General features: G+C 31.3%; 1 protein-coding gene across 3 annotated transcripts in view; it reads right to left on the bottom strand.

The window, feature by feature from the left end:
- GV1 overlaps positions 1-9890 on the bottom strand; it is a 40074-nt gene extending 30184 nt beyond the window's left edge. The window contains exons 1-2 of one of the 3 annotated variants that reach the window (XM_014248304.3): positions 9701-9890; positions 2269-2456 (exon numbers count right to left, since the gene is read on the bottom strand). In XM_014248304.3, the coding sequence (XP_014103779.2) occupies positions 2269-2271 (3 nt within the window). In that variant the 5' untranslated portion in view covers positions 2272-2456; positions 9701-9890. Of the gene's footprint in view, positions 1-2268; positions 2468-9678 lie in introns of all 3 variants that reach the window. The other 2 variants (XM_036364740.2, XM_014248305.3) reach the window with 2 other exon arrangements.
- Between the last annotated feature and the right edge of the window lie 4269 nt (positions 9891-14159).

Here is a 14159-nt window from a genome sequence, read left to right as displayed (position 1 = left end):
TTGCTAGTTCTAAAGCAAGATCACTTAGATGAACGAATGTGGGTGCGAATGAGCGGTCATGCTGTAAAGTATTTATTTAGAATTTCACAGAATCAATGCACAATGCGCAGTAAAATCATATTTGGCTGTGTGTATATTCGTATGCATGTAAATTATGCCGTCGGTACCTTTATATTTGGCCCAAATTAGTTATGCTAAATATTTCTTTAAAAATATGTCATTGCGATGACAACAGTTGCCATTTTGCGTCATTCATTTAGAATTCGTTATATGCTTTTATATATAAACACACATCTTCAAGTCATTCCGAAAGATAAGTATCTGTATAAATAGTACCATGGTGTAACTTCCTTCACATTATGAGCAATTCAAATTTCAGTTATTTTTGTTTCAGCACACAATTTATTTTTTACTTGTAACGTAAAATTCTGCAGTTTTTTTTTCTTAATTTATGCCACACTTATCAAACCAGCTTTATTTTTAACAACAAGAAATTTAATTAAAACAGATCATTTAATATATTGTGACATACGCAAGCTGTCCGCGTAACCGAGAATGATAAGTGAGGTATTCGTGCGCATGTGCAATATATTGTGATAAAGTATTGGTGCACTTCATTACACCGAATTTCAGTTTCGGTTGAACAGAGAGAGAGAGAGAGAGATAGAGTGACAACAATATTTTATTTGTTTTTATGTATTACTTTTTTTCCCGACCTGTTTACGAGTGTGTACAAAAGTTACAGTTATCTGATACGAATAAAGCATTTCTTCTTGTATTCCAACTCGAATTTTTCAAAATCAAATTGTTGTTGATTTTATTTTATAATTAGATTATTTACCATATTATTTAAAAAAATCAATATTAATATAAGAAAACTATTTTCGGTGCAAAAGATAGAAATTAGGTTAATAATGAAATGAAGGTTATTCGTTTAACTTCCATGGCCATTTTCGTTTAACTTCCATGGCTGTGGCAGCTCTATATAAAATTGAGTTCACAGAAGCACTTTTTACCGTTAAATATTAAAATTTAAATAAAGTTTTAAAAAAAGTGGCAACGCAATAAAAACATTTTTCAAACATTTTAAATTCAATTTTAATTTAAATTTTAAAATATATAAATATTTCATTAGATAGTTTTAATGCATTCGGATAAGTAGCAACCTTACAGGTTAGGTTCTGTTATACTGGCCTACTGGCCCTTAGGAATCCCAGATGGAGGTTCAGTTCAGGCATAACATTCGTCATGCAGGACGTCAACGCTCTTTACGAACTTTAAGAGAGACTTGATATCTAAATTTAATACTTCTTCTTCTTATTTTTACATGAACTGCAAATCTAGCAGTATCTAGGACAGGTTTCAGATAAAGCTCGACAGAAAAGGAGGAAGTGTTCCAGCATCTCTTTCATGCCTAATTCCCTGCATTTTTTGCGTGTATCATCGTTATTAATGCCTGTCCGGCTCCCACGGTGATGCCAGTAATTTGTGACCTGTCACCTGTACAAACATGTACTAGTAAATTTAATAGAAGGCCATCCAATAAGCTTCGCTGGAAATAATAGCGAACCTGCACAGACAATATAAATTTTAAACGAATTAAATAAAAGTTAAATTTAAATAAATATTTAACCAAAATTCACCCAGACTGTTCCATTTAAACTGCGGTCGCCGACCGAATTGATATAACTATTTTTCCTAGATTGATACAACATATTTTATGTATACGTTTCCACAAACGGGAAAAGTATGTCTGCCGATTTTCAAAATGAGAAAAATTTAACAACGAGTTTGCTTGAAATTTTGCGTTTCCAATCGAATCACAGCTAAGGAATCGTTGAAAATGTTCCAAATGTGTTTAAGGTAATGGACTTGTTGAGTCGATCCATAGCTGAGGACCCAAGGTTCATCAAACGTATAATAACTGACGACGAGACTTGAGTTTATGAATAAGACGTCGAAACCGTCCAATAATCTAGCGAATGGGGTTCCAAAAATGAGCCAAAACCGCAAAAACTAAAATTCGATAAAAGAACTGAAGGTTATCCTAACCTAGTCTTATAACAAGTGTATGGAAAATTTAATTAAGCGTTGGTATTCTTGTCCTGGCTATTAATTTTTTTAATATTCTTAATAAATTGTTTCATATAAAGGAATTTTTTCATATAAGAATTAGGTTGAACAATGAATGAAATAAAGAAATATTTTTAAATAATTATTTAAAAATTTAATTTTATTTAAGAATTACATCTTTATCCCGGGACTTACCATTTTAAAATATGTAGTCGTTCCTTCTCAATCCACCTAGTATGGCTAGCAGCAGCGCAGACGCTTCAGAGCTCTTAGTAAATCACTTACTTGAGTCGATATTTTTTTATTACATAAAATTCTATTTGTTCAATGTTTGACTTTTTACAAACTGCTTACATTCACTTATTTCCACAATTGATTAAGGCCTTCAATAACACTTAGAAATAGATTATTATATACAGTTAATGTAGATGACACAATCACTTCGCGCAATACTTTTATTTCTTTTTTATTTTTATAGTGTTTTTTTTTATTTTTTATTTTATTTTTTTTTTTTTGTTTGTTTCTAACTAAACAAACTAAATGCACGTTTGTACATTTTAGTGGCAAATGGTTTTCAATAACACTGACGTAACTGTTCGGCCTAAAGGCGAAAAGCAACAGGTGACTGTACAGTTATGTGGCACAAATGTGCACAACCAACAACGACAGCATCGAATTTCCCAAAGCCACACTTGTCACTCAGGCAAAAATGTGACAGGAAAAGTATAGCAGAAATACTAACTTGAGTCAAAAAAATAAATATAAAAAAATTTAAAATAAATAAACAAAAATCGAGAAAAAAATATATAAAAATTATAGCGGCCTTAACTATTAGTTGTGCAGAGGGCTGCCAGTTATTATTATAATTTTTATTTTGTTTTTGTCAGCTTTATTGCTTTTTCTTCTGCTTTTTTGTAACTCGTAATTTAATATCACAAACAGCTAAGGTATTATTTTCATTTATGTCAAGGAGTTATAAAGCGGAAATGTGAGTGTCAATCGATAAGCACCTACAAATTATGAAACAATAACAAGACATACAACAGTAAAAAGTGAAGTGTTATTGTAATTTGAGCATTTTAACACAATTCTTTCTTTTTATTATTTTTAACTCGCCCATATATTCGGAAATAGTTTACGACATGTACATACTACCATAAATTTATATGTAGTTCAATCCCTCCTAAAATAATCGAGAACTACACTCACAGAGCTACTTTTGGCGAATGCTAACTTACAACGATTGGCTAATTAAATCAACACTATGGCACCGCCCAAATTTCAACGACCTAGTCTATACTTGTTGCAATTTCTTTTTTTGTTCCTTCTTTTGTTTAACTATTGCAAATAACCGTTACAAAAATGTGTAGCAAAGCGCCAGTTTGCCATCTTGGGATGTGCGCACACTTGGGAACGTTTGTCTACAGACTTTTTACCAATTTAATTATGCGTGTGCGCATTGTTGTAATACTTTACCAACTTTTAAGAGCAAATATAACTTCGTTTTACTTATGTTCGCACTTCATGAATGGAAGTGTTAATGTTTTTTTTTCTTTTTTCGCTTTTTTTTTTGATTTATTATTTTTTATTTTATTTTTTTGTATTGAAATAAATTTTTGACGTTGACCAATCGTTTAAAGTCCATTTGCTGATGCTTGAATTTTTTAGGCGATAAGATAACTTATTTCGAACACGCAGATATGTATGTATATGTCTATGTACCTACACGTATGTAACATATATAATATATATCTAAATTAAAAGATCTGTATTTAAACAAGCATTTTCGCACATTTTTCATTGATTTTTTAAACTTTTTCGTTAGATTTGAAAGCATTTGAGGTGGAGCCTATCAAAGCAAATAAAAAACACTTAAAAAAGATTGCCAGATACATTTGATGAAAAAATCCAAAATAACTTCAAATTTAATAAAAATATTACCAAAACAGTCTTCTATACTAATTCTATTACAAAATTATTTTGTGGAGTTGCCACCTGACTTTATATTCAACTTTTATCTGACTAAATTTATATAAAAATTTTTGGAAATAAAATAATTATTTTAAGCTATTTTGCTAAAGTTTGTCAAAATAATCAAAAACAGTTTTAATATTTCCAAAGGTTTGTATTAAAGTTAATATAGTGTTGCCATTATTGTGTATAAATAATTATTCGCTTGCTAATTAAACAGTGTTATACATTTATCAAATAACTGTTAACTGTTAAGGTGTTGCCAACTGACTTTCAATAAAAATTTTTCCAAAAAATGCAGTTGTTAGCGCTGATTTTTAATAAATTATAATTAATATATTTTTACGACTTTTTCCTTGAAATTTCAAATATAAAATATTTTTTAGAAATTACTTTTTTTCTACAAGTTAAAAAAATGAAAAAATAAAAAAAAAAGTTTTTTTTCTTAAAAAAAATATTTTTTTTTCTTAATTTTTTTCTATGAAATTAACTTTGAATGTAATTTTCCTTTATACTTTGGCTATCAAAGAAAACTGCGTTACTAACACAATGAAGTTTGTGTCTTAAGTCTTTCGTATAGTAAAGCAATATTCAATTATGCCGTTTTCATTTGTAATGCCTCGAATTTATTTGTTCTACAAATGCTTTGCAAAATAAATCTGCTGCATTCTTCGAACTTGAAATTTTATATAGTCGTTAGATATAATAAAAATATAGTAATAAATCATTATACTGCTGCTCAAGCTAAGGTGTCAAGGAGACTTCTTCAATAAATGCTAATTTTTCTTAACTAAATGTAAAGGAAAACTTTTAATTAGAACGAATTTCAATCACTCAAACTGCTATTTACCATCATAAACTATCAACATAGTTGTAAAATAGCGAAAAAAATTCGAAATAAACACAAAAACATATGCTTTTATACACACTCGTTGGCATCAAATATCAGCATTTATGTGCTAATTAACGAATTAATACAATGATTTACTGGCAAATTAATTACTTGTGTACTTGTCCAAAACATTTGATGACTTTGTCAAATTTATTGATGCCACCAACAACAGTCGAAAAAGGAGCATTAGCAGCTATCTAATGACTTCACACATACACATAATATGCAATGAATGCACCGTAATGCACTTGTAATAATATATGTATGCAATAAAAGATTGTATACGATTATGTATGTCATAAATTACCGTAAACTAGAGCGCAACTTGCTGACCATCAAAATCAAAGTATGCCACTGCACCGAATGCAACAAGGCGACGAGACAGCGAAGCGCTCACGGGCTGTCAGCGCGCCAATTTGGCTGTTTATTGGCAAACGGCGGCAAAAAAAATATCGCTGAGAAGCGCAGGTGGCGCGCATTTTAGGTCGAAGGCATATATAGTACAGGGCCGGCAGATGGCAAAAAGCAAAATGGTCGTCGGCCTTTTACTGATTTTTTTTTTTTATTTAATTTTTCTTTCGAGAAGGCATCAGCTGAAGAGCTGTGCATCGAACGAACGATTAATATGCTTGAATTGCTCCGCATCGATTTTTATCAATGCGACTGAACTTGTACTTTATTATGTGCATAAATATGTACGCAGCATAACACGGCATAACATAAAGTAAATATTTTATTGCTTAGTTTTAGTAATTATTTTTGTTGTTTTTTTATTGCATTGCTTCAATAATTGTGTACTGACTTACAATTATATTGCAGCGAAGCTATTTTATAATGTTTACGAACAATTTTTATTAATAGCAAACCTTAGTGAAGAGTCAGAAATCATAAACTTAAAATAAGTTATTTAAATATGAGGTCGCAGGGTATAGCAAATTGTGTGGAATTAAGGCTAAACTGAGATATTATTACAAATGAAACTTATGTCTCATAAAAAAGCTTTTAACAATTATTCCAAGAGTGTAATATATAGTTTGTCAAAATCTAAGCATTTGAGGGAAATAAAAATGTAAGCATTCAGGTCGAATTCTAAGTGATCTTCAGAATTCACCAAATGAATAAAGTTTTTGAATCGAATTCGCTAAAGAGATAGTGATCAATATAGTTGCGATTTTAAGAAAAATTTGCTGAGGAAACTAAGGAATATCATGGCCAAGGTTTATGAAAAAAGTGTAATCAAATATGGATTAAATGTAACCATTTTTGATTAATGTTATTGAGAGATAATAAATATTAATACGAAAAATCATACAAAAGACTTTCCATTTCCAATCGTATTGTAATATACCGTTTATATATTTGGAACTTACTTAGACATTCGCTTTGATATTAAGATATCTTTATTTTTTTTAATGTATTGCTTGAGATCTAAATACAAATTATAAAGAAAATGTTGCCTACATTTTGGCGCATTTTTTGTAAATCATAAAAGCTTAGACAAGACTGACTATAAACATATGGATCACATAAAAAATCTATAATATTGACTTATTTATAGAGAGGCGATCTTTATTATTTTGTGATGTATTATATTGTATTGCTTGAGATGTAACAACAAATATTAATATATTGTAGAAAATGTTGCCTACATTTTGGCTCATTGCTTGCAAACCGTGAAAGCCTACACAAGACAAACTATAAATATATATGAAATTCAGAACAAAAAAGCTTTAATAACAAATTAATTATGGAGGAAGAATAGAGTACTTCTTAATTTTTCTGTGTATAGCCCGGGTACTAAATAGAAATGAAATATAGCATTTTCCCTACATTTTGGCGCATTCTTTGAAAATCATAACATGACATACTATAAATATATGGTAAGATCAGAACAAAAAAGTATTTTTATAACAGATCAGGAAAAGAAATAGGATTTGATATGAAAAAAATTGTACTAAAATACAAAATAATTCAATTTTAAATTCTAGAATATTTTGGCAAAACTATATTTTTTTAAGTTTAAGTTTAAAAAATTTGTGCAACTATTAAAAAAATCAATTTCAGGATATATCAATAAGCAGCAGCTAAAATATTGTAGTATAAAAAATCGTGCGCAATTTATCGTGGGTAAAATTTTTTAATAGTCGAAAAAATTATTTTTAAAAAATTTCTAGAACATTTTGGTTGATGCTTAAACTCATTTATTTGTTCGAAAATTTATTTTATGACTATTTTATGGCTTGCTGACTATGCAAAATTGACGTAAGATAATATTAATTAGTAATGATGTGAAAATAGAGTAAAAAAAAAGAGAGGAAAGTGTTAAGATCAAACGATCGAAAATTACAATTTTTTTTCGATTTGCTATTTTGTTCTTTTGATAGATATTTTAATTTCAAAATTCTATCAGCAAGGCAGGAAATTATTGAGACTATAAATTATGCCCAAATTATTTTAAAATATACTATTTTATTACCCAATTGATATGCAGAGAATATCGATCTTAGATCAAATTTACAATATTATCTACTATCAAACAAGGCGGAGTTAAAAATAATATCAGCTTGATTTTACGAAGAAAGCAACCTGAAATGAACATCTGAAATTTTTTGAAACTAATAAGTCAAATTAAATAATTCTGGATACAAAAAAACACGATAATGTAAAACGAGTTAGAGCAAAACAACTCTTGGACCGAATTCCTCTCTGCAAAACACTGCTGAAGTGAAGCATAAACGATCCGTCTAAAGCGCATTGCTTATGGTGATGAAAAGTTCGTCACTAACGACAACGTCAAGCAAAAACGAAGGTGATCGCATCATTTTGATTCAGTAAAAAGTGTAGCCAAACCAGGATTAATGGTCAGAAAGGAGGAGTTGAAGAAAGTAATCGCCCAGAAGCGGCCAACAATGGCCTATGGGAAAGGAATTGTATTCTATCAGAAGAACGCCAGTCAATAGTGTCACGCCAAAAGCTCCATTTGCTTAGTTTGAAAATTCTTATGCATCCACCTTATACCATAGTTCGGACCTGGCACCAATTGATTACAACTTGTTCCTGTCTATAGAAAAAAATTCGTTTCAAAAGAAGCATATGAAAATCGACTAACCCGGTCTAATAGGAGCGAAGGTTTTATGGGAGTTGCATTATGAAATCACCTACGAAATTTTAACAATGCGAATTAAAAAAATGTTTGCACAAATAATGGATTTCTTTTTACTAGAATTATTATATGTGTACATAATAACTCTTTTTAAAACCTTGCTTGCACGTCAAACGGTTTTACCGTGGTTTGACTTTGATGCTTAGAAATACCAGAAGTAGAAGCTATAGCAGCATAATGTTTGTTTCAACTGGTGAGTTAAAATATGGAGATAAACTATGATAGCTGACTGAAATTTTCCATGTAGTTAAACATATCTCTGGGCTGACTGATTTGAACGACTATAATATATGAAATATTTTTATTTCTTCTTATGAATATTTATATTATGGAAATTCATATTCTCAGTTACTCTTCGAACTTCCTCCAAGTCACAGAAGTTGATTTTACAAGAATCTTTAACAAATACATCTCAGCAAAGTTATTTACAATAAATATTGTGTCTGCGGTGTGCTTCGAATATGTGCAACCATATCATAGCCAACGCATATGAACATATTAGACATCAAATTGCCCATACATATGTTAATTGCAACGCCCACAACCTTGAAGCTACAATTAATTCATACACAAACTTAACGGAGACAAGCATTTCAAGTGCAACGAGAAATATGCATTTCTGATCAGTTACAATATAATGAGCATCACTGTAAATAAGATGCTATAGTTGTTGTTTTTGTTATTTGAGCATATCTGTATAAGTAGTAGACGTTTTTAGTAATATTTTTCCATAATTTGCAGCACACTTAAAGCATTTTTATTTTTTTGACGAAGTGGAATATTTTTTACTGACAATTTCTAATTTTTTTTCGAAATTATTCAGTAAAAACTTCGAATTGATACCGAAAAATTCAGAAAATTTTAAATCAATCTTTTGTACTCTATAAATGTATGCATTTCAAATACAATATGTATATAGATAATCAATTTTTTTTTAGTTTTGCAGTCCATTTTCATATGGTAGTTTTTGAAAATCCTTTTTCATTATTTAACTCAACTTTTTACAAAAGTTTTAAATTAATTACAATATATTAAAAATTATTAAACTGGAATACTTTTTTTTGTTGGACTTTTGTCGAAAATGTTCAATTTAGTTGCTTTGAACATCTTTTTAGTTTTTGTTCGTAGCACAATGTTTTTAGTTCAATCTTCATGAAGAATAATATTGCAAATATTCAAGTTTTTTTAAATTAATTTTTTTATGATATTATATACAGGGTTTCGAATCTAATTTTCTTGTTTTTTGTTTAATTTTCAATAAAAATAATTTCGAAAATATTCAAATTAAAAAAAAAAATTTAATGTTATTTGACGCATTATTTTTTAATTTTTTTAATGTAATTTTTATAAAAACATTTTGAAAATATTCGACATTTTTTATGATATTTGTAGTTTTTAATTTTTCTTTTTTTATTGTTTGTTATAATTTTTTAAATGGATTTATTTTTTTTAAATTATTTTTAATCTCTCATTGTTCACAATTCGTTTATAAACGCTTTCATAATTTTCTCCACACACTTTCACTTAATAAATTTATATAATTTTCATTTCATTGTATTTATTAAATTATAAAACACACTAAATTCCTGTTAAATGCTTACAAAACGTAATGAATGTAATGCAGAAATAATCGTTAGCGACACTTAAGAAACAACAACGACGTAGCGTGACAAGGCGCTTTGGCGACACGAGCAACACTGAGCGTTTGTTGGTGATCGCATCAGCTCCAAGTCTTTTTCGGCGCAAAATTGTCGTTGAACGACGCGCGCTACGCTGGCGCTGCCTCATCGTACAGTCAAACATCTGCACGCAAACACACACGCACACAGCTACATCGACAAATAGGTGAGTGCACGCCGGAAACCACTTGGTTGGACGGCTCGGCTCCTATCCCAATCGTCTCGACTGCTCACTTCGTAGCAATGATGTGCTCTTGCTACTTTTTGTACATTCTCCCGAACATCTTTTTAACATTCGCTACTTAAAAGCTGATAAAATTTACATGTTTCTTTCTATTTTGTGAGAGTATAAAGAGAAATATTGTAGATCCCGAAAGAGTGAGCGTTGATATGTTTGCCAAGTTAAAAAGCTTCGAAAGGTTTATTTGCAGATCAGATGTACAATAAAATGATGACCCATAACATAATCCATTTTAAAATCAACTCTTACAGAAATCTGCGTATTCATCAAATATTTACTGTGAAAATAATGAACCAAAAATACCGATACCGATCTAAAACGAACCGGAAGTTTTCCTTGTACATATTAGGTATATGGGAGCTAAAGATAGTATTGAACCGATTTTATCAATTTTTGGTAGCAGTGGCATTTAGGTATATGGGAGCTAAAGATAGTATTGAACCGATTTTATAAATTTTGGTAGCAGTGCGTACTATTGTCAGAGAAAGAAGCTGTCTGTATTTTATTAAGATTTTTGGTGTAAAAAGTCAGAGAAAAGCACTGAGGTCCTTATATCCGACATCTTGCAGCTTCAACAGTCCGAATTCGTTCACTTTAAGATGAAGTACAATGGAGACACTATTTGTTTTATTGCAACATATTCATCGAAGTTAGTTTTAGCTTTTGTAAAATGAAATAATATTATATAAGGAACAGAATAGAACATTTTCTAAATCAGAAAACTTTTTAAAGAAGAAGTAAATTAATAATACTTTTAAAATAAACCTTATCAGTGATGATTGAAAAATGTCAAAAAGTTCATTGCTGAACACTGTTATTGCCGGAAATTAATTAGTTGTGTTAATGAGTTCCATCAATCGTTGTCGGTGTGAACAACACGTGAATATCCAAATTGTGTTTGCATAAATGAGCTTTACTTACAAATTTATTTGACGAATTACATCAAACTCATTCAGCAGTGACAAAAATGAAAAAACTCAATGAATGTGCATTCTTCCAGCACATAAAATTGGGAAAAATCCATTTGTTTGCAAAGAATATTTTAAGAAATGTTTAAAAATATATGATGAATTGCTGAAAATACAATAAATAAAATATTTATAAAAAATGGTGTTAATTGAAAGTATTAAACAAAATGCACGAAACAAAAAATCTGCCGACCAGAGAGGAAATTTCCCAAAAGTTTTTGTTGAATGAATGAATAAACATATAAATACAAATATCTCCCTTCCGTTTTTTTGCTCTTCATTCAATGCTTTATAAAAAGTGTTACAGTGATCGGATTTAGTTAAAATATACGCCGTTTTGTTCGATGATCTGTTTCCATCTAGACGGCAACTTCATAATACCTTCCTCGTAGAAGCCCCCCTCCTTATTTGCGAAGAATTCGGACAGCCACTTTTCACAAGCCTCTTTTGAGTTCAACTTCACACCACCAAGGGCATTCGCCATGGACAGGAACAGGTGGTAATCACTTGGCGCTACGTCCGGGCTATATGGTGGATGCGATAAAACCTCCCATCCGAGCTCCCGTAGCTTCTGACGAGTCATCAACGAAGTGTGTGGTCTGGCGTTGTCCTGGTGGAACACTACACCCTTCCTGCTGGCCAATTCTGGACGCTTCTGGTCGATCGCCTGCTTCAAGCGGTCCAGTTGTTCGCAGCAGATGGTAGAATTAAGCGTCTGGCCATATGGGAGCAGCTCATAGTGGATGATTCCCTTCCAATCCCACCAAACACACAGCAAAACCTTCCTGGCCGTCAATCCCGGCTTGGCCACTGTTTGGGACGATTCACCAGCCTTCGACCACGACCGTTTTCGCTTGATATTGTCGTATGTGATCCATTTTTCGTCGCCAGTCCCCATCCGCTTCAAGAATGGGACGAGTTCGTTCCGTTTCAGCAGCATATCGCAGGCGTTGATTCGGTCCAGAAGGTTTTTTTGCGTCAAATTATGCGGCACCCAAACATCAAACTTTTATTTGTATCCAGCCTTCTGCAGATGGTTCAAAATGGTTTGGTGACTAACTCCCATCTCCTGGGCGATGTCACGAGATGCCATATGCCGGTCTAACTCGATGTATTCCATGATTTGATCGGTATTTGTCGTCACAGGTCTTCCGCCGGCTGGCTTATCCATGGTGTCGTTTTCACCGGCTCTGAATCGTCGAAACCATTCCTCCGCGGTTCGAAGTGATAGAGTACCATCCCCCAAAACACCATTAATCTCACGGAACGTTTCTCTAGCGGATTTGCCTTTAACGAAGGAAAACTTTAAAATAGCGCGAATTTCGGCGTTAGTGAACTCCATGTTTACACGTCTATAACTGTTGAACGCAATATCCAAACTAATCATGCATAGCGTTGTTTTGTAGGTTATGTCAAGACCTTTCAAATTATGTATAGTGTTGCCAGATACGAGCTCTGTAGCGCTTTGTACAAAGCCGCGAAATTCAAAAGACAAAAAAGCGGAAGGGAGATATTTGACAACCTTATATATAACTCTGTAAATGTAACAGATTAAACAAAGGCTTTTATTACCCTTAGTTACTACATTACATCAGACTCTCTCTACACACTAATAATACGGAACTTCGCTAGTCTAAATGCTTAACTGCAACGATTTCCATAATATTAAATAGCAAATAGCACTTACTTTTTAATTCTATGTACTCTAAATTTTTTAAATGTCCTTGAGTTCATAACCAAAAACTTTATCAGATTTTTGTTTCATAAACACAAATTGGAAACTTAACTGCAACTTTTTACACCCTTAATGTCAATATCAACCTTGTTGTCTTAATAGAAGTCTGAAACCCTGCTTTGTTAGTAATCGTAAAACAACATATTTCCCATCACTTTAAAGTTAACTAAAAGTAATGGGGATCGAACGCTTATCCTCGGGTATTTTCGCGAACATTAGCGCTTGTTTGTATAATATGTTTCTTTTGAAGATTTAGAATATAGAAATAGTAATTCTAATATTTTGACCAGACTTATTATTCGATAAAGAATCAAGGTCCTCTCGACTAAATCTTTGAAATTTTGTACACAGTCATTAACGATAGGAAGAAAAATGTCTTACTCTTCTTTGAGAGATTAGTTCCGGCATCGTCTTCCAGGACGTCAGCGACAACGCCGATTATTCTTTAACTTTTTATAGCAATAGTAAAGAAAATATATATTTGTATTTTAATAGAATGCACGAATAAAAGTTATTAAAATATATTTTAAACATAACTAGCCAAGAAATCCTTAATGTTTTTTGTATTTGATTAATTTTATTTACATATAAATGACAACTGGTTTTGGACAAGGGATGCCTTAGCGAAGCGATTTTTACCCCTAAAAGTGATAATTATAGCTTTTCAATTCTTTAAACTACTAGAATTTAACACGCGCTGGCATTGAATTACAAATATAAATACATATTTAAATGAATTGCTTTATAGGTTATGCGCATTATGGGAAAATCTTATGGTTACCCAAAGTAAAGTAATCTAAACGCTTTATCAACGTAATTTGCTATAAATTTTTTATAGAGAAATTGAATTGTTAAACTTGAAAACATACACACATACAAACAGCACCGCGAATCAGTCTATATAGCGCCCCAAAAGTCGGCACTATCTAAGGTCTTTAGTTATCATAATAATGCATACTTAAGTCACAATAAGAGACCCATAACTTGTAACCAGAAACTCAAATGACAAACAACAAAAACCAACTTGTCAACACATGTCTTGTATTTTTATGCCTATACATACAAGTATGCACAGAGACTATAGGGCGCTAATGAGTTTGCGGTTAACTTTTTAAATGGCATTTTGTGGCAGGTTGGCTGATATTCATTTGAGTAGAAAATCAAATTGCTTTTATGGCAGTCTAAGTACCTTGACAATTTTGGTTAATGTTATTGGTTATTGATTTTCTGTACATTTGTTGCTTTTTGTATTTAATTTTTTTTTTGTTTTTTACTTGGTTTGTAAATACATTTTGCAGTTTTCTGATTTGTCACTTTTTAATTTGCTTATAATACTAATGTGATGTTTTGCTTTGTGCACTCAGCGATTTATGTCTCCAAGATAATTAAACAATCAATTGAGAACTATATAAAGATATATAATACATACAGCCCTAT

This window comes from Bactrocera oleae, chromosome 6, assembly GCF_042242935.1.
Source record: "Bactrocera oleae isolate idBacOlea1 chromosome 6, idBacOlea1, whole genome shotgun sequence".
NCBI classification, from domain to species: Eukaryota; Metazoa; Arthropoda; class Insecta; order Diptera; family Tephritidae; genus Bactrocera; species Bactrocera oleae.
This window is presented reverse-complemented; position numbering and strand designations above follow the sequence as displayed.